The sequence below is a fragment of the Triturus cristatus genome, chromosome 7 (assembly GCF_964204655.1).
Source record: "Triturus cristatus chromosome 7, aTriCri1.1, whole genome shotgun sequence".
Lineage (NCBI taxonomy): Eukaryota > Metazoa > Chordata > Amphibia > Caudata > Salamandridae > Triturus > Triturus cristatus.
In genome coordinates, this window is record NC_140590.1 from 1,126,472,113 (window position 1) to 1,126,494,458 (window position 22,346).

General features: G+C 45.6%; 1 protein-coding gene across 5 annotated transcripts in view; it reads right to left on the reverse strand.

The window, feature by feature from the left end:
* The window catches only part of LOC146811210 (uncharacterized), an 82,841-nt gene that overhangs the window by 8,417 nt on the left and 52,078 nt on the right, over positions 1–22,346 (reverse strand). The window contains exon 16 of one of the 5 annotated variants that reach the window (XM_085618245.1): positions 10,569–10,676. The exons of the other annotated variants lie outside the window; for them this stretch is intronic. Coding sequence (XP_085474371.1) covers positions 10,584–10,676 — 93 coding nt within the window. The 3' untranslated portion in view covers positions 10,569–10,583. Of the gene's footprint in view, positions 1–10,568; positions 10,677–22,346 lie in introns of those variants that run through there. 5 annotated transcript variants of the gene reach the window in all.

A 22,346-nucleotide genomic window follows, 5' to 3' on the forward strand; every position in this document is an offset into this window, starting at 1 on the left:
TCGGGCTGTAGCTCGTTCTAAAGGTCCTATGGAAAAATGCATGGGAAAAACGCGTTTTGGGACCCCCCTTTTATCTCAGCCCCCGCTTGACGAATCCCCCCGAGACTTTCAGGGTAGGAGCGGAGCGTAGCGCCCCACCTATTTTGAGAAATTCGCGAGGATTCGTCGACCGGCGCCAAAGTTATTCAAAATAGAATGTTGAGGTTTTCCTATGGAAACGTGGTCCTAACTATAACTACCTACTGGCGACCGCCAGTAGGTAATATATATATATATATATATATATATATATATATATAGAGAGAGAGAGAGAGAGAGAGAGAGAGAGAGAGAGAGAGAGAGAGAAAGAGAGAGAGAGAGAGATGTATATAAATACACATTTAGAAAATAGGAGAAGGAAAGAAATTAGATCAGAAAAATACTGCCACTTCCAGAGCCATAAAACCAGTGCAAGAGAGCCAATGGCTGAAGTTCTCTGTTTGTAGCCATGATGCCATTCAGTGTGGGGAAATGGGTCGCTGATTTCAGACACTGGCTTTGGTACCAAATGAGTCCCAGCACTTTTCTGATCATAGGCACATCCACTTGAAAATAAGAGCACTTCAGCGACAGGACTGGTGGACCAGTTGTTCAGTTTTCCAATGTTTCCAATGGTTTCTTTCCTTCTCACCCTTTTATTGTAATTGTCTTTAGAGCACACTATAGCTCCCCAGAGAGCGCTGAAGGCTGCTTGCCTGCCATTTATTTAATCTGCAGTGCACCGCATCCTGCGAAGCCACAGCCTTTAGTCCAGGCGGCCGTCATGGTATGGTATTATCCATAATTACACTGTATTACCATTCGAAGATGGTCAACACATTGGTTCGTGGCGGCCAGGGCTTAAAATGTGGTGAAAAATGAGGTGGAGTTTCGTAAAGGAGAGTGGCCTTGGAAATTATGGGTCTGACTGATCTTCCTTTCACAACTCATTCATATGAAGTCTGTTAGACACTTGTGCCCTTTTTCTCTTCAAATCTTTAGAAATCCCCATGTGCACATCTTACACCCTATCTCTTTCCTCTTCAACACCATCCTTTCACTCTACTCTGACTGTATACTTCTTCAGTCTCCATCACTTTACCATCCCAGCACACACATACAAATAGCCCCCACTCACCTCTAGGCACTGTATTTGCCCATATTTTGACCTTTGTTTATCTCCTTCACACAAGTTTGCAAAGAATCACAGTTATGCAACAGACATACGTGACTAATAATATTTGCTCTCTGCAGAGAGGCCAAGGATTGGATGTCCATGTATTGTGAGCACCTTTTCACCCATTTACAGCCCCTGTGAGGAACTCTCACTTTCCTCAGCCTCGACTGCAAAACTATCAATCGTAGTCCATTATAAACATACGGATGCAACTCAGCTCAAAGTTTACAATATACAGAGTATTATGCTTCAAAAAACTACAGAAACATAACATAAAAAGTAACAAAAACTTGTAGTGAATGGACGATAAAGTAAAATATGTAAAATATTTAAAAAACGGGAAATAAGTTGCTGACTTCGATTACAATACCATGTTTTAAATTAATTGCACAGAAGTCGATCAGTGTTTTTGTCTGTAAAGTTAAGGGCATACCTAAAGGCCCCAGTGAGGACCCATTTCTATGTTAGCGTTTAACCACTACCAGGTCTGAGACTCAGAGTTACTCTGCCCTCTTAAAGCTCTGGTGGCAGCCATGAAGGAACTTCAAAACTATCAAACACCATGCACAAAACCATTGTAAGATGCCTACCTGCAGATAGGTTTATTTGTATTTATTGAAAGCTCATGTTTGTCCTATGTTTATTCTTTCAATTTATCTTGCATAAGTGTTGGAGTCTGTCTGGAAACTTTCTGTAGCTATATAAGGGTGGGAATGCACAAATGAGTCAATGGATGGATGAATGCATGAGCGCTAAGTTGGGCAACAGAGTGCTAGCATGATGAGTTTTTGAAAGCCTAGACTCATTATTTCTTAGGAGGCAATAATTTAAAAGACAGGCGTACTAGCATCCACAATCCTTTTATTTTGTTTTTGAATTTTAGATTTCTTTGTGTTTTCCTCTTCTCTCAACGCCACCCCTATTTTAACAACCCCCCTGCGCACACACTTCTTCCTACGTTCCTCCTCTTCTTAGCTCCCTCGCCCCTACCTCTCCCCTCTTTCACTGTGTACTCTGTGTCTCGACTTCCTTCCCCTGCCCATGCCCAGCCTCTTTCATCTTTCCCTCCCACACCGCCTCCCCTCTGCCCATCCATCCATTACCAGCAGCTGGTCCAAGGGAAGCTACTGTCTCCGGAGCTTGGCCTGGAGGGATGCTGCTGTGCCCAGACCTCCCAGAACAGCTACTGCACACCCTCACCAGCGACTGACCTTCCCTCCCCCCACCCGCCTCCCGCCGGGGTACCCGGGGGAAAGTGTTCATCCACCGCCTTTGTGCGCTGCGCGGACGTCGCTCCATTTCTTATCTCTCCTGCAGCTAGCTACCTGATGACTCCAGGGGCTGGAGGCATCTTCAGCGCCACCCCCTCCCCCACTGGCACCATCCATCATCTTAGCTAGAAAGAGCCGAGAAAACACAGCCCTGGGGCACTTTCCACAACTTCCAGGTCAGAAACTGATCCTGTGGCAGACAACCACTAACTTTTAAACCATTTATATAGCGCCAACAGAACGGTATCTCAAGGCTGAGAGCTGACGTTAGCATTAAAGCACTTTGGTGCTTCGTGGGCCGCCACAGAATGGCAAGTTGGCCGGATTCCAATCTGCGGTTGTATCAGCACCTCCGCAGCAGGCGCAATAACCCAGCTGGCATCCATGAACGATCTCTCCTTTGGTTAAGTCATTACTGAAATTAGTTTCATATCACATCTATAGGCAACAAATATCCACATGTTTCTGCTTTTCTTCCTATAAAGCCCTTGTCTTTACTACTTTACATAAAAAGCACTCTCCTACCTAGTGCTCAACTCCACCAAGATCCTCTACTTCCCAGCTAGATCAGCCTCCTATGCACTTGACTGACATCTTGACAACATCCAGGAACCTTGGAGTACAATTTAACGTCAAATAGAGACTGGCATCATTCTCTACAAGAACCTTAACAGAGTCATACCTTCACTGCTCAATAACGAGAACATTTTCCAATATCTCCTTTTTTATGCTAATTTGCTACTGATAAATATAGTGGTCTCCAGTAGGCTGGACCACCACAATTCCCAACTGGTGGAATTTTCACATATTCATTTTTTTCTCCCTAATCAAATTATACATTATTTCAACATGAATCTTCAACGTCTGCCAAGACACACACAATCCTCATCACACCAACATCAAGTAAGTGGACAGATGGCAGACAAATCACTTGCATGGTACAGTAAAAAGAATCCAGCCTGGTGTCTCAAGCCATGAACAGTACATCTCCATCCTACCCCTCACAATCTATGAGGCAATGCCTTCCATTACACTCAGCCAACCTTTACCTGCTTACTCAAATCCCCCTTTGCTCCTCCTAAATTCATATATTTCAAGCTCTCTGCCACTTCATTGAAACATTTATTCTAGCTTCAATCCATCCCCTCCCTCACTTAGTTGAAAAACTCAAATCATGTCCACCTGGTTCAAGAATGATAATGCCAGAATAATCTCTCTCCTCTTCCCACAAATACTGCATTGCATAAATATATACCTAATGACAATCTTAGTCAACACGTCTACCAACACCTCCCACACATAAAGTTCTTTAGGGGCCCATTAAAGGATATGAGAATACTACAATGCTCATTGGTTAGCCAGAATGCCCTTATTACGTTGTTTGTCTTGTAGAGCATGTATCTGGAGGTCACCCACCTGGCTTCTATCACCACAATTTCTTTGAGTTACCGAGCAATGCTGTGTTCTGGTCTTTGGCACTGCATTTCCAACTATGCACACAACTTCTGTTAGGACAGGTATCTACTCCAGTCAACTAATGGACAAAATAAAATAAATACTCCTGCTTTCTACCACAGCAAATGTATGCGTTTCCACAATGGAACGCAGCCTGTGGAGGACACTTCTGCAGGCGCATCACCAAGAAACAGTGAAAACCCTGTAAGCAACAAACTTGCAAATGCAGAAATTCCATTGTACGCTAGTTTTTCTGTTTTCATAAGTGCACCTCAGATGCCCCTCACTCCACCTGGCCAGGTGGCTGGGCTGATATTTATTCTACTCAATAATATCCAACAATGCTGGGTTGATATGTCTCAGGTCTGACATATCCCTCTCAATTACGCGTTTGTCCCCTTACCAGATTCTAATGTGCGGATGTTGATTCTTACAGAACCAAAATCCACATGTCGATCAGTAAGCCTGCCGAAGTTTATTGTACAAAAACCAGAGGAGTGCCGTTAGCTGTGAAAAATCCTAAATGCAATGTGTACCGGAATAGAAATTACTGTACAATACCTCAACTGCAATACGCAACAAGTTTTTCTCTGCACACTTGCCCCTGATACACATGCAGTCTCTCTACATGCCCCCCAGACACACATGCAGTCTCTCGACATGCCCCCAGACACACATGCAGTCTCTCAACATGCCCTCCAGACACACATGCAGTTTTTACACATGCCCCCTGACACACATGCAGTCTTTACACATGCCCCCGACACACATGCAGTCTTCACGCATGCCCCCTGACACATGCAATCTTCACACATGCCCCCTGATACACCTGCAGTCTTCACACATGCCCCCCTGACACACATGCAGTCTTCACTCATGCCCCCTAACACATATGCAGTCTTCACACATGCACCCTCTTGCTTTGAACATGCTGAGCATTTCAGATCTCACACTCCATACTGTCAGCAGAGTAACACACAATGAGAGCAAACCCTGCAGAATGCGAAGAAGGCCCACTTAGTCTCCCATATCGCACAGATAATCATTGGCCTTGGCTGAATGAGGGCCACTGAAGGATCTGGAGGCTCCTGGAAGCTGTGCCCTTTGTACACTCCAGTCTCTTACACACATTTACACATGCTCCTCACAACTGCTGTTTCTGCAGATGTCCCACACACTTTCCCACATTATCTCCATACATACCCTAAGCACCACTACCTACACTGCCTCTACTCGTGCTTCTCTCTGTATACCCTTGTCACACACCCTCGTACTGCCTCTACCTGCCCCTAACTCCTTAAACACACTGCCTCTATACCTCCCTCATACTGCATGCACCTGCCCCTCACATACCTGTTCACACTGCCTCTACACCTCCCTCACACTGCATGCACCTGCCCATTGCACACCTGCTCACACTGCCTCTACACCTCCCTCACACTGCATGCACCTGCCCCTCGCACACCTGCTCACACTGCCTCCACATCTCCCTCACACTGCATGTACCAGCCCTCGCACACCAGCTCACACTGCCTTTACATCTCCCTCACACTGCATGCAACTGCCCTCACACACCTGCCACAAACAGCCTTTATGTTTCCCTCACACTGCATGCACCTGCCCCTCGCACACCTGCCACAAACTGCCTCTATGTTTCCCTCACACTGCATGCACCTGCCCCTCGCACACTGCCTCTACACCTGCTCACACTCCATGCACCGGCCCCTAACACTGCCGCTACACGTCCCTCATACTCCTCACTCTGTACGCACCTTCAACTCACACTCTTACTCATAATACCTCTACACGTCCCTCATGCCCCTGCACATTCTGCCATGGCAAGCACCAGAAGCTTGCAAGCTTGGGTGACATTACCCCTCAACACTGCTCGCAGACTCTGGGTTATGGTAAAGCCTGTTCACATCAATCTGTACAGATAGAAGGGCGCAAACATGAAGTCATCTCCAGACAGAGGGGCGCTTCTGAGAAGAAGAAGGGAGCGCTGCTGCGAGCAGTCACGGTAGCCTCTGCTTCCCACCCACAGCTGTGTGCCCCACACTGCCCGCCGCCCCGCAGCCAACCCTGCCCCAGGATTTACCTGCACACTGTGATCAGGTTCTTCCACTCCACTGTCGCATTCCTGCTGATGCTCTTTTTGCGGAAGAAGCTGAGGCTCAGGGAAGCCATCTCGGACCGCAGTCTTTGTTTCTGGCGCTGGTGCGCTACCTCCTCCCTGGCTGGTGGAAGGGCGTGATACCTCAGCGCTGAGAGGCAATGGCTAGCACGAGGCGGGGGCTGGAGTGGTTCACTGGTGTTTGGAGGAGCCCCTGCCGAGCACTGCTTTGTGCGGGCTCCCACCCGCAGGGCAACACAGACAGGTTCTTCTCTGATGCTCCCTCTACACACCAGCTAATCCCCGGGACTTGTCAGGTGTCCCTCCTCAGCACTCAAGTGCTTTTTTCACTGTTATTACATCCAAGCAGCAGGGTTGAAACACAGTTTTGAGTGAGCTACCTTTCAACAGCATTAGTGATGCACTAACCGCTCAACACATTCAATGTCTACCACAAGCAGCCCAGGATCCTACGGCGGACAGGTCATCTTCGCTATACTGATCAGTTGGCAGTTATTGAGTACTGTGCTTGCTCTGCAAGGGTCCAAATACTGAGGTTGCTTTTTCATTCTGGGATTGCCCCCGGGACATGGCCCGCCTGGGGGCCTCATTAAAATGAAGCACGGGGGTCTGCACTTCATTTAAAAAAAATGTTTAGTGGGATTCGCAACCCCCAACGTCAATTCCGCCGAAACTATTTAAAAAATCTATATTTTTGGCCCTAGGGGTCCTTGTGGGACCCCCTGAGCAGGCCTAGGGGGTCAGGGTGTTTCTACCCTGCTTCCTTTTCTTCTTTTTTAACTTCTTTTTCACTGTTTTCTTGTAACTCAGGTCTACTTCCTGGTTTGGAGTGTTAGCAGCCAATCAGAGAGAAGCTTGTGCCTGGGAGGGTTCGTGAACCCTCCATGGTGCTCAGATATATAAATGTTTTCTTTCTTTAATTTTTCAGCAACTACTCAACGGATCTACACCATTTAACAAAAAGGGCTCTTTCTGAACGAAGGACTAACTTTTCGCCAAATTTGGTGTAATTCTGTTTAGCAGTTTGGGCTCTAGCTTTGTCTAAAGTATCCTATGGAAATTTACATGGGGAAAACGTGTTTTGGGACCCCCTTTTTTCTCGGCCCCCACTTGAAGAATCACCCCAAAACGTTCAAGACAGGAGCTGACCGGAACGCTACACTAGTTTTGAAAAATTCGCAAAGCTTCGTGAAACGATGCAAAAGTTATTTGGGAAAAAAACGCTATTTGAATAGCAACAAGGTCCTAATTAAAACTACCTACTGGTGACTGCCAGTAGGTACTATATATAAATATATATATATTCACTTAAAATACCATAGGTTTCACACATGTTATAGTTAGCTGGACATTTCCCTCGTAAAAAAACAATGAAATTCCCCCGTTATAGTTAGTGCAGGCAACTATAACTCACGCGACCGCAATCCTCTGCTGATGACGTCAGATATTACATCACTGTATTTAGACACCTATTTACCCATGTCTTCTTCCATTAATCTTTAGCTATACATATATTACAAATATTTATTTTTCAGAAAGACACATATGTAATCAGTGATGTAATATCTGACGTCATCAGCAGAGGATTGCGGTCGCGTGAGTTATAGTTGCCTGCTAACTATAACGGGGGAATTTCATTGTTTTTTTACGAGGGAAATGTCCAGCTAACTATAACATGTGTGAAACCTATGGTTTTTCAAGTGAATTTGCAAGGTTTTTTAAATGCTAATTCCTAACTATAACGTGTGTGAAACCTATGGTTTTTTAAGTGAATTTGTACGGTTTTTTAAATGCTAAGTTATGTATTTATTATTATTATTTTTTTTTCAGGTTTTTCACCGTGTGCGCTTCGCGCACTGTGCGTGTGCTGTGGGCGCTCGATGCGCTTCGCGCACCGAGCACCCACAATGCGTTGTGCGTGCCGTGCGCGCACGGTGCGCGTACCCCGCGCTTTTTGTCAAAAAAATAAATGTTTTTTTCACCATTGGGGGTCCTTCAGTGATCCCCTGACACAGGCTAGGGGGTCAGGAACTGTCCACCCTACCCCCTTTTCACGTTCTCCACCTTTGTTTTTCACTGCCTCAGACTGCGAGAGACAAAATGGCGGCCGACACTTCCTGATTTCGACCGATTCGAATGTTTACTGACATCTAACAACCAATCAGAATTGCGCTCGCGCCCGTCACTGTGCGCGCACCGTGCGCGCACGGTGCGCGCCTATAGATATATATGTACTTTTAACTGAAATTTTCTCAGGAACTACTGAACAGATTGACTCCAGATATTCAAAAGGCACATCCCTGACCTGAGGACTACCTCTCTGCCAAATTTCAAGTAATTCTGTTCAGCCGTTCGGGCTGTACCTTGGACTAAAGGTCCTTATGGAAAAATGCATGGGGAAAATGCGTTTTGGGACCCCCCTTTTTTCTCGGCCCCCGCTTGACTAATCACCCCGAGACTTTCAGGGTAGGAGCGGAGCGGAGCGCCCCACCTATTTTGAAAAATTTGCGAGGATTCGTCAACCGGCGCCAAAGTTATTCAAAATAGATTTTTCAGATTTCCTATGGAAACACGGTCCTAACTATAACTATCTACTGGCGACCGCCTAGTAGATAATATATATATATATATATATATATATATATATATATATATATATATATATTCACTGAAAAAACCATAGGTTTCACACATGTTATAGTTAGCGGAAATTTTACTGATAAAAAACCAGTGAAATTGCCCCGTTATAGTTAGTGCTGGCAACTATAACTCACGCGACCGCAATCCTCTGCTGATGCTAATACTGTATTTAGACACTTATTTGCCCATGTCTTCTTCCATACATTTTTAGCTATACATATATTACAAATATTTTTTTTTCATAGACACATATGTCATCAGCAGAAGATTGCGGTCGCGTGAGTTATAGTTGCCAGCACTAACTATAACGGGGCAATTTCACTGGTTTTTTATCAGTAAAATTTCCGCTAACTATAACATGTGTGAAACCTATGGTTTTTTCAGTGAATTTGCAAGGTTTTTTAAATGCTAATTCCTAACTATAACGTGTGTGAAACCTATGGTTTTTTCAGTGAATTTGTACGGTTTTTTAAATGCTAAGTTACTTTACGCCATTCGTGGCGTGCGCGCCCACTTAACGCAGTTCGTTCCGTGCACGGTAATATTTTAATTTTTCGTAAGTTTTATAAGCCATGCACAAATGGTGCCCTTCGGGCACCATTTGCACACGGGGTGGAGAGAGTGTGGATAATTTTTTCTTTTATTGTTTTTTTTTTACAATATTTAGTTTTTGTCATCTCTAATAAGCCCTGCACATTTGGTGGCCTGGGGCAACCAAAAGTACAGGGGGTGGGGTAAGTGTGGATAGTGTTTTTTTTATTTCTATTTTTTTTACCGTACGCGTACCGTAATCGTAATCGGCACAATTACCGAAAAAATAAAAATTCCGTTTTTGGCCTTGGGGGATCTTAGGGGACTCCTCAACATGGCTATGTGTGTGGGAGTTGTCTACAAAGCCCCTTTACATGTTTTTTGGCTTTATATTTTAAAAATCACTCTCAGTGCGAGAGACAAAATGGCGGACGCCGCTTCCTGGTTTCGGCCGATTTGAATGTTTACTAAGATCTAAGAGCCAATCAGAATCGCGCTCGCGCACGCCACCGTACGCGTACGGTAAGCGTACCGTAAGCGCACCGTAAGCTGGCTCAGATATATATATTGATTTAAAGGCTATTTTCTCAGAATCTACCGAACAGATTTACACCAAACCTACAAAAGGCACTTCCTTGACCTGAGGACTACCTCTCTGCCAAATTTCAAGTAAATCTGTTCAGCCGTTCGGGCTGTAGCCCTGTCTAAAGGTCCTATGGAAAAATGCATGGGAAAAACGCGTTTTGGGACCCCCCTTTTATCTCAGCCCTCGCTTGACGAATCCCCCCGAGACTTTCAGGGTAGGAGCGGAGCATAGCGCCCCACCTATTTTGAAAAATTTGCGAGGATTCGTCGACCGGCACCAAAGTTATTCAAAATAGAATGTTGCGGATTTCCTATGGAAAAGGGGTCCTAACTCTAACTACCTACTGGCGACCGCCAGTAGGTAATATATATATATATATATATATATATATATATATATATATATATATATATAGTACTATAGTATTTATATGTATTACCTACTGGGGGACTGGGGGTCATCCGTACGTAGTTATAGTTAGGACATAGAGCCTGATTATAAGTTTGGCTGTCTTACCACCATACTGCCACTGCTGCAGTCTCCTGCCCGCCGTATCAGGATGTTCTTGCTGGGCCAGCAGCTGTGTTTTTGATGGCAGGGAATATTTTTTCATATGTGTTGATGTATTTGGGTATATTTTGGTTGCACAAGTGTTAAATGTACACAAATGCATGACATATGAAAAAATACCTACTACCACTACTTTCCTATTGCTGTGGTCCGGATCATATGTGCCCAGTCCAGTCAATGGATACATACTGAAAAACTGACTTACCTGGACTTCGGCACCAACAGGGTCATTTTCTTTGGGGTGAAGATGCTGCTGTGAAAGGGAGCCCTGGAGGAAGGGAGCCGTGTGGGAGACTGAAGAGAAGAAAATGAAATGGGTGAGTATGCACCCCAATTCCTTCGACTCTGCCAACTCAAAGCAGGCAGTCTTCCTGCCATGGTCGGCTCGACAGAAAACCAACTCGTAATTCCGATGGTGGTGAGCTTGTCAAAACCACCCTCTAACAGCTGCTTTTACCCTACCGCCGGCAAGGCAGACGATGAATGGCTGGTGGTGGCAGCAGTGCTCTGGCAGTCCTTCGTTCTACAAACCGCCAACATCTTAATATGGGGGCAGACCGCCAACTAGGTAGCGGGGTTTCCGGGTTTAATGGCAGTTCCCTTACAGTCAAACTCAAAATGAGACCCTTAGTTTCCATAAGAAAAGCGCTTTTTGACTTGCCTATATATTTAGTGCCATTTGATGAATATTCACGATTTGTTTTTAAAGTCCACCAGTGATTCTCGTTGGGTATGGTAAGTTTGGGGGTGATCTGTCAAGCGGAGGCTGAGAGAAAGTAGGGGTCACAAAAGTGCACTTCACATGTTAATTCCAATAGGTATTTTGACCACGACTACAACCCAAACCACTGAACGGAATTACACCAACTTTGGCAGAAAGGTATCTCTTGGTCAATAAGGGGCCTTTTTGTTTTTTTGTGTAAATCTGTTCAGTAGATTAATTGAAAGGAAACCAAATTTGTATCTCTAGGGAAGTGACCGCTCAGCGAATCCCCCTATCTCGTGCAGAGATCTGATTGGGTGCCACCACTTCCATCAGAAAGTGCTGGCAGCCATCTTAGGACTCGTAATTAGCCAAGTCCCAAGCAAAGAGCTTACAAAAAGAGAAGGGGCTGGGTAGGAATACCCATATACCCTAGGTCTGATGCTGGGGCCCGTCAGGAATAAATAACTTCATTTCTTTACATTTTTGCCGTGAAACTTGTGATAGATTCATGAATTAACAGGATAGCGCTCCGGGCAGGCCAGTTCCTGGTAGTTAGTGGCAATGCAAAATTAAAAGGAGGGGGGCAAATGGGGGCCTCCTCCTAAGGCTCCTTTGTGCCCCAGAGGCCACCATCTCCGCTGTTTTTTTTAAAACAAGTACACTGGCTAGATGCGGCCCATGTGGGTGGCTACTGTACGTGTATGCACCCCTTTTATTCTTCCATGTAGGCTGTTTGCTGTGCATATGAATATACTCCTTTCTCTCCTGTGAATGGCATCAGTGTGCGTGCTTTGCTTGTAATCCTTTCTCCCAAAGGAAGTTTTAGCTGTGCTAGCCATTTTTTTTTTCCTCCCAAGTAAGTTGTTACTGTGTGTGCCCATTAATTCCTTTCTCTCTCACAAAATGAGGCTTCATATTACCTTCATTGCACTGACGCACAACGGTGATTGGCAGTGTAGCTAGGGACCCAGCACAGCCTCTCTTGCAGACCCATACTGTGAGGGAGCACACGGCCTGGGGACGGAGAAACAACATTTTTGGAAATAGTCTCTGATTGAGAACGGTGCCTCATCTCATGCTGTTACCCCAGATAGCCTACAGGCTGAAGCTTCTGCCTCCAGATACAAAGAGAAGGATCTTATGCTGTAAGGTAGGACATTTATCGCTTTTCTTTTCTGTGCTCCACCTTTGTTAACACATAGACAAAGGCATGTTACAAGTCAACATGCAAAAAGATAAAGAAGGGAACTCCTTTAAGAACAGTGCATCCCACTGGAGTCTTTCAGAGGCAGGTAAGTGGGGTTGTAAAATTCTTTCCCATAGGCTACACAAGGACCTTCCCAGAAAGACCCGTTTTTGTTTTTTGTTTCTTGGAGTCCTTAGTAAAAAATTGGTGATGGCACCACAGACATCCATACTTTGTTCATGCCCAGGAAACATTTCTTACTTCCAACTTCATTCAGACTGTCTAAGAATGCAGAGCCTGCTCATCTCCCATAAGACACCGACAGCTGAGGCTCCAGTCTGCAGTGTCCAGTGTCTAACTTCACCCCTCCCCCACCAAACTGTGCAAGTTAAGAGGGTTCATGGGGCTCATAATAATGGTGCATTTGAGATAGTGAAGCTCATTTACATTCAGCGCACATTACAGACTGAATGGTCTTTGGTGCCTTAGCAAAACGTTTTAGTATGACAAAACAGGTCACGTTCTATCACTTCAGAAGAGCAGAGATTATAGGATACTGGAGATAATAAATGGTGGGTAGCCGCAGCGCTTGCAAGATGTTTTATGGCCTTGAGGCACTGAACACAGAAGGTTTTATTGTCATCAATTTCAAATCTAGTCAGTTCATTGGCTTCCGAAGCTTACTTGGCTTTTTGGGATTAGTCCTGAAACTGTAGATTGGACATGGGTTTGGGCACCCAATCCGCAACCCATTGACATGCCTCCTGATCTAAGAAGGCTTCAGAAAAGTAGCCACTGCAAATGGCACGGGTGTTTGTGCTAATACAATGTATTCATCTGATTCTGTAAATGTTCTGCTTTGAGCTATTTTTAGCAAAAGGGCCTTTGTGTTGATGTCTAGTTTCCCAAGTGAAAGATCGGAACATACACATAGTTTCAGATTTTTGAGGTAGGATTAAAAGGAGACTCTCTGGGGAATTGAAGGCTGTAACTCCACTACAGGTCAGGCGGGAGACGAGGATGGGCAGACGCAGACTGCCCCTCCTAATGAGATTCAGGATGGCTGCCTTCATGACTGCAAATGGAATTGTCAGCGACAGGTAGGACACGCACTGCAGTGGGAGGGTTCCATCCAGCGGCTAAATTGTAAGAAACAATAGAAGTACAGACGTACTTTCACACAGGATGCTGTACAAACACACACCTACATGCCGTCGAAGCAAATTCACAATTATTTTCCTGCCATTAAAATTGCCCATACCTGCAAAAACAGGAGGACTGTGGCAGCTACTTTTCCTGATAAGGAAAGGGAAATTTCACTACATTTACATTTCAAATGTCTTCCAGGCTGCGCTTCAGAACCAGCATTTGTGTAATGATGCCCCTCACAGCAGGGCAGTCTCCAGACTGGATTGCTCACAATAGAGGCACAAAGAGGTGTGGCTGCTCTGCACTGAAGTGTAATTAAGGTAGACAAAGGCTTGGGGGCGTGGCCGGCCGAGCAGCAAGATGGACGCTCTTTGAGAGTCTCTGCTGGCCGCAAAATAATTCTTCACAATCCTAATAAACTGGGAGCCTAAAACTGCCCTGGATGTAAAGCTTACATCAGCAACAAAGGCCGGAACCGGCTGCGGCACGTATAATTGAGGAGCAACTGCACAATTGTCTGTAATCAGAGCGCAACCCCCGACCGGCCTACGTAGTCAGAAGAAATAGGCAGATGCGTTGCCGCTATGACGCCAAGGCGGGCATGAATATCCTGTTGTAAAGATGACTGGGTGGGCGCAGGCGAGTGCCCACCCGTGACAGCTGCAACTGTTATTGAAATAAGGCCGCTTAACAACTAACTGGCCCTGCCGGAGCCCAGGGGTGGCGTGAGAACGAGCAGTGACTGCTGCGGAGACACCCAGAGATAGAGGCCTAATATCGCCAAATGCCGATGAGGACTAGGCACCTACCTGTGTGCGTTTAATAGGCTGCAGACTGCATCGGAAGTCCGGTAAGGAACGGCTGAGAGTGCCAAAGAGGTCCTGGGACCGTTTTCCACCAGACTGTGCGCGTTAACCGCGGCCGCCGCATTTGACTGCTGTTGCTCTGCATGTTCACAAAAAATAACAAGGGCCCCCTGTCCAATAAATGTACAATTCCTAGGGCAGGGTACTATGCAAGTAGAGTATATTTCCCTAGGCAATATGGTCAAGAAGTTTGTAATCTATCGATATATATGCGCCCCTCTGGTGCAATTTTATTTCCAAGAAACAGAGTGCAACAATGTAAAACCCAAATAACACTTACTAAACTTAAAAACATTCATTTAATGACATATTAAAAAACATTTCATAATACACTTTAAAATGAAAATATAGAATATTAAAACATATTATTACTCTTTTTCATCAATAAACACAATTACATAAGTGAACATTTCTTGGTGGCAGAAAAGGCTGCTCCCAATGTCGGCGAGCCCTGCTGTGGTCCCCCGCCGGGCAGGAACGTTGAGTCTGCAGAGTGAGCCTCTGAAGGGAGAGTGGAGACTGCTGCTGAAATTTGGCCGCTAAACAACTGACCGACCCTGGCAGAGCCCTGGGGAGGCACGTGGCCTGCCCGGGGACGTGAGGTGACTCCTGCGGAGAGCCCTGGCGGTAGCGACCTGATTTCGCCAAATGCTGATGCGGACTGGGTGCCTACCTGTGTGCGCTGAATAAGCCGAAGATTGCATCAGAGGTCCAGTAAGGAGCTGCTGAGAGTGCCAGTGAGGTCCTGGGACTGAATTCCACCGACGATGCGCGCTCGCAGCAGTCACTGCATTTGACTGCTGCTGCACTGCATGCGTCCTGCGTCCCTGGCAGGAGGCTGTTCTCACCGTCGGTAATCGCTGCTGTTGTCCCCTCGGGCGGGATCATTGTGACTGTTGGGTGTGCCGCCTAGGGGAAGTGCATAGACTGCTACTCTGTTGCCCCCGCCGGGCGTGTGGAGATACAGGAGTGAATATTGGGGCTGGGAGCAGGACGTGTCATATAGACCCAAAGTGTGGATTTAAAACATCAACACTGCCAACAAAGAAACAAGTAGTGACGTATTACAGAAGGCCCTAAATCAAGATCTGCCTGCAGGGGCCCGTAAAGGAATTGTCAAGTCATATTGGGCTGGAGAGGAGGCAGAATTGAGCGACACGAAGTCCTAAGCCCAATGTGGACATGCCTGAGATCTGCTCCCCTTCCTCCTTTGACTTTCTGATTGGGGAATTGAATTACAAAATCCTGGCGCCATGAGAAAACATGATACCAAGCAAACAAAGCTAGCCTTTGAAAATAAAAGACTCACTCGCCAGTTGGATGCGGATACAGATGCGGAAACTGACCAGGGTGCTCAGAATGAGGCAGTGGGTGGAAACAAGGACCTTAGATCCCTACTTTTAGACATGAAGTCTAGCCTAAAAACAATGGACAATAAACTCGATCTTCTTACCTCCGAAATGGATCAGGTCAAGAAACAAGTAGACTCCCATTAGACCCAATTAGACCTATCAGACACTCACGCAATGGAAGTGCACAAATTCCAACTTGAAGCCAAGGAACAGCTGCTTTCCATGGACAAACTACTTAATGTAATCAGAGTCAAGAATGATGATCTTGAAGCGAGATCTCACCGAAACAATCTACGTATAATAGGCATTCCGGAAACTACAGCGATCTCCAAGATGGAAACATTTGCTATGAGACCTATTTGGCACAGAACTCTCTGGAATGTTGATAGTAGAGAGAGCCCACTGGACACTAGGACGTAGCCCATCGGTTGGTGCCACACCAAGACCAATTTTGGCACAGTTACTAAACTACTGGGATCGAGACACAGTCTTGCGCCTAGCCAGAGAACGAGGCATCGTTGATTACAAGGGTAACAACATCTCCATGTTCCTGGACTTCAGCCTGGCGGTCCAGGCAGCCAGGAGGGAATTTGTGGCAGTTAAGCGTCTCCTGAAATAAGCAGAGATAACCCATGCTCTTCTGTACCCGGCAAAACTAAAAATAATGCACAAGGGTTCAGTGCACCATTTTAAAGACGCAAAATCATCCATGAAGTACGCAAAACATGTTGGGGGCCACAAGAAAGTGACCAGAGCAGCTGTGGCTGCATCACCTGATGTCAGAATTAGTGATAATGACTGAATCGTGTAGCCTGGCACCGCCAGGTATTGCTAAATTGTCACTAACTTGCTATAAATTTAATTCTGCTATTGCTCAGTTGCAAATATCTCTAAAATGTTAGAATAATGTATAGTCGGCCACTAGCCGGTACTGCCATTTACATTTTGCGTTGTTATATTGCAGGTAGGCTCTCAAACACCTGTGCGGCCACCCCGCTGCAATGCGGGGTTGTACGCTGGTGCATCTATACCTCAAGGGAGATCTCCCATTGAAGTTCGCAGGGCCCTTGATTGGGGATCCTACTTTAGTTTAAAAGATGGGGTGTCGTATACTCAACCTGTTTGGGGGGTTGTTGTTTGCAGACGTAGGGATGGTAATGTTAATAAAGTTATACAGGACAGTAACAAAATGATAATTAAATCTAGAGTAGGAATCCAGTAGAGGATAAATACAAGCTTGAATTTTACACTGGGTTCACCGTTTCATATACCACTAGGTCACATCAACAAGAATCGTTATTGTAACTACCCAGAGACAATAGGCACACTAGATTCTTCACCTAATGCTAAAGCCTCTCATCCATGACGACCCTTAATCTACTTATTTGGAACATCAGAGGAGTAAATAACCACCGTAAAATCAGAATGGTACCAGCTTACTTGACAAGACACAACATAGATATATGCTTTATACAAGAAACGCACTTAAGCAGCATTACGCAAACTAAGCTAAATAACAAGTGCTGGAGCTCAATCAACTCTTCTATCTATTCTAACTTTGCTAGAGGGATGTCCATATTGATCCGACTTGGCAAATATTGGACACATACAGACCCAGAGGGCAGATATGTGGTCCTGGGTAGGAGGCTACATGTGACAAAAGTTACACTCACTGCTATATATGGCCCAAATGTTGCCTCGCCAGATTTCTTTCAAACTGTGTGGGCTAAAATCACCCTGGTAGGACATGACACAGTCATATGGGGCAGAGACTTCAACGCTCTAATAGATAACCATATGGACAGGAGGGGAGGGGCTCGCAGACTGCACCCAAGATCTAACGAGACACTTAACGCCATAATAACAGAGGGACATTTATTAGATATTTAGAGACACAGGCATCCGGATACATCTAAGGGCACATGTATATCAGCACATCATAATGCCTGGTCATGCTTAGACTACTGGTTGGTGTCACCAGACATAGCAGCTTGGACGACAGAGGTCAGACACCTATCCTGAACCTTGTCGGATCACGCTCCTGTCTTGTTGCGACTGACCATGCGCGAGGGTCTCCCTAAGGTTAATAATTGGAGATTCCCTTCTCATGCGCTAACTGATACCATCTTCAGGGAACAAATCATAGGGGATATAGAAGATTAATTCAACACAAACGCAGGAACGGTGCAATTCCAAGCTTCTTTATGGTAGGCCTTCAAGCGGTTATACGAGGGCAGTGTATTTCCAGACAGGCTGGGATATTGAAATCAATTAGGCTGACCATCCAAAAACTAGAATCTAACATAAGAATGCTGGAACTACAGTATTACAGAACGGGAGAACTAAAACTCCTGGGAGACATTAGGGAGCTAATTTCTGAATACGAAGCAGAGGCACCCAGAGAGGTGAAATTTTGGGGCAAATATGCACAGGCTAGATGATATGGCGAGGGAGACAGACCCAGTAAAACTCTAGCTCATATGCTGTGCCCACCTGGTAATGCTATGTTCATATCCGAGATAGTGGATGATAACCACAATGAGGTCAGAGGCCCGCAAAAATTTGAGACCAAGTTACAAAATTCGACACCACATTATATTCCTCCTCCTCACGTACAATACCGGTGGAGGTGCTGACCTATTTAGATTCAATTGAGCTTCTGTGGTTGAGCAAGCGGCACTGGGCCTACCTGGATGAGCCTTACACTGTACAAGATGTAAAACAAGTAATAAACAGCCTGCCCTCGGATAAAGCCCCGGGGTCGGACAGCCTCACAGCTGCATTCTATAAAAGCTACGTAGACCTGTTAGCCCCCCAGCTCCTGACGCTGTAAGGACAAGTGCAGGAAACTGGGATTCTACCCCCCACAATTAGAGAAGCAATCATATTATTACTACTCAAGCCAAGGAAACCGCCCAATGAAAGAGCCTCATATCACCCTCTATCTTTAATTAATACCAATACCAAAATGTATGCTAAATTATTGGCAAACAGAATGCAGCCCCTACCTCCCTGGATCTTCAGTCCCGATCAATCGGGCTTCATCCCAGGTAGAGCTACAGAACACAATCTACGCACCTTTTTCTCAGTACTGCATTATTTAAATCCCCAAACACAAGCCTTGGTGGTGCTTTTAGATGCCACCAAGGCCTTTGACTCGCTAGAGTGGCAATATATTTTTACTATTTTAGCAAGATTAGGATTTAGCCCAACATACATTAACCAGATCAAATTACTGTATACAAGTCCCTCTGCTAGACTTAGATTAAATGGATTGGTCTCTTCGAAGATACCAATCACCCGAGGTACACAACAGGGCTGCCCCTTGTCCCCCCTGTTGTTTGCAACCGCTATGGAGCAATTAGCTGCTAGATTGACGCAGCACCACGAGGACAGGGGACTGGGTTTCTCCACCAGGGGAATCATCGTATCACTATACTCAGATGATATCACAATGTTTATTATTGACCTGCAGACAATTTAAACCCAGTGCTGTGGAAAATCCTAAAATTTGGGGGACTAGCAGGTATACAAATAAATTGGACAAAGTCGGTTCTATTCACACTCACGAGAAACACCAAGCCCTGTCAAACGGAGTACCCTCTGAAATGGGCTGAAGGACCTGTTTGATATTTGGGAATATGGCTGAGCAGCGATATTCAAGAACAGTGTGTCATGAACTATGGCAGGGCAGTGACATGGCTAGAGGGCTTACTTGGAATAGACTACCTTTGTCTTTGGCCGGCCGTATAGCAATAGCTAAAATTGTTATTTTGCCTACATTTTTATATCTATTTATAAATATTCCACTTACACTAACACAGGCTTTCTTCAAGACACTTTAGTCCCTATTAACGTCATTGATCTGAGTTGGAAAACAAGCTTGGGTCTCATGTGAACTACTGATGCTTCCCCTGACACAGGGAGGTCTGAAGGCATCAACCATTCCGTCATATACATAGTGCGCCCAAGCTCAGTTCCTCCATTATTGGGTCCACCCTGTACCGTTTCAGCCTAATTTTGCAGTTGAGCAAGATAAAGCTGCACCCACGCCACTATCAGTTGCTATATGCCAGTCATATAGAAGACCACATAATTAGATTGACACAGTTGAGTCACTAAGATGGGGCTGGGAAGGTCTGGGAAACAGAGCCAAATTAGAGGTCCTATATGCACCCTTTATACCGGTGGTGCATAACCGATGTATCCCCCCAGTGGAGGACCAGTAAGTGTGGTGCTGGGGTGTGGGCTAGGGATAAACACACATTTGCAGATCTATATCCTGAGAATACATTTCGCCCCTTACTGGCAAAACAAGAATAGTTATTTCTATATCATCTAATATACAAGGCCTGCCAACAAGCAAACACCACCTTCCTAAGGACCCCACCTAAGCTACATGCACTTGAACATTTGCTGATTGGCCCAACTCCACTCAAACTTATCACAAGATTTTATAGCAACATGCAAAACACTGCTCTGGTACTGTTTCCAAAAGCACTGATGGAATGGAACATTGAAATAAATCCTCCAAACTCAGAAGAGCAGTGGAAGTTCTGCTGCTCCCAACTACATGTGCTCTCTCTCAATTACAGGCTAAAGCTAATAAATTTTAAGTTCCTACATAGATTCTGTAGGACACCGATGGAGCTAAACTGCATGGGACTTAGGCCTGATGCTAGCTGTTGGAGATGCAGGGCTGAGTCGGTGTCTTTTCTGCATCTGGCCTGGAGTTGCCCACCTGTAGCAAAATTCTGGGTTGATATCTACGGCATGATTGGGGAAAAACTAGGAACTCTAATAGACCCTACACCTTTCACAGGCTTACTGGGATACGTGAAATATACTCCGGTGAGCACACGGAAACTACATGTAATGCTCCTACTCCTGGCAAGGAGACGAGTGGCTATGCACTGGGGGAAGACCAAGGCACCATTGATTAAAGCCTGGTTGCAGGACATTGCCTACTGCCAGACCCAACATGCCCTATATTGGGAACTTATGCCCCCTGCCTCAAGGCCAAAAGATATATTGGGTCCAATCCTGGAATGGATATGCACATAACAAACTGAAGATACTGATAGTACTGGTCCTGATATGGTGGAGTCAAGTACCTAAATTAACATTACACAAAAGGTCCTAAATAGCAAAATACACAAATGTTGCTTTTGTTGTTGTAGTTAAATAAAGCAAAATGTGTAAAAGCATAATCGTATAGACATGTATAATGTAAAGTGCAATAAAACTCGCTGGCTCGATCTCTTCTTCGACTTTCTGTCCTGTAAGTTAGTTGTTCTGTTGTTGTAAAGTTGTATCACATGCAGGTCACCTACTGACATTGATCAATATGTATGTTATCATTGTGTGTGCAAAAATGTGAATAAACAAATGTAAAACAAACTAAAGGTAGACAAATGCTTGGTTTCACCTAATCAATCAATCAAGAAATATGTAAATTGCACTACTCACCCTTGAGATGCTGGGGGGAGGGGTGATGCTACTGCTCGAATAGCCAGGTCTTGAGTAGCCTCCTGAAGGTTAGTAGGTCCTGGGTCTGCCGTAGGAGGATGGGGAGGGTGTTCCAGGTTTTGGCGGCGAGGTGGGAGAACGATCTGCCGCTGGTGGTCGCTCTTTGGATGCGGGGGACGGTGGTGAGGGCGAGGTCGGCGGAGCGGAGCTGGCGGTTAGGGGTGTAGAAGGTGAGTCGTCTGTTGAGGTATGCTGGTCAGGTGCTGTGGAGTGCCTTGTGTGCGTGGGTGAGGAGCTTGAAGGTGATCCTCTTGTTGACAGGAAGCCAGTGCAGGTCTATCAGCTGGGGTGCAATGTGGAAGTGGCGAGGGATGTCGAGGATCAGGTGTGCAGAGGCGTTCTGTATGCGTTGTAGTCATTTCAGGAGTTTATCCGAGGCTCCTGCATAGAGGGCGTTTCTGTAGTCCAGCCTGCTGCTGACGAGGGCCTGGGTGACCGTTCTTCTTGTTTCGGTGGGGATCCACATGTAGATCTTGCAGAGCATGCAGAGGGTGCTGAAGCAGGAGGATGAGACGGCGTTGACTTGCTTGGCCTTGGAGAGTGTTGAGTCGAGGATAAACCCCAGGTTGCGTGCCTGGTCGGTGGGTCTTGGTGCTGCTCCCAGTGCGGTCAGCCACCAGGAGTCGTCCCAGGCTGAGGGGGTGGGGCCGAGGATGAGGACCTCCGTTTTGTCCGAGTTCACCTTCAGGGCCCCATTCAACCTGCAGCTCCACCCCTACTCACCTACAGCATCTTCAAAAAGGACAGTGCTTCAGAAGTTTAACCAGCAGCCATTTGCTAACAAAAGTGTTCATTAAATTTGTAAAGGGAGCCGTTTCATCGCCCCCTCACTCATACCAGTATTTGCATTCCCTGCCCTCCAGCCATTGTAATGCAGGTAATACACTCCCACTCTTTGGGAAGCTATTCTCATCTTCCATCTCGTGCCAATGCAAATCAGAGGTATTTAAATGTATCCAACTCTGCTGTATAATTAATACTCTGATTCGAACCTGTGGATGAAAGGCAGGATGTCTTTTTCAATGTGTACATTATTTCCAAGGTATTTTCTCGAAATATGCATCCAGCCATTATCTTTCACTTTTCAATTTCAGCCCTTGAGCTCATAAACTGACCTGGCTGGATCATTTGTCTAGCAGTAATGTAGCAACAAAGAGATGGTTTTACCTGCTTCTA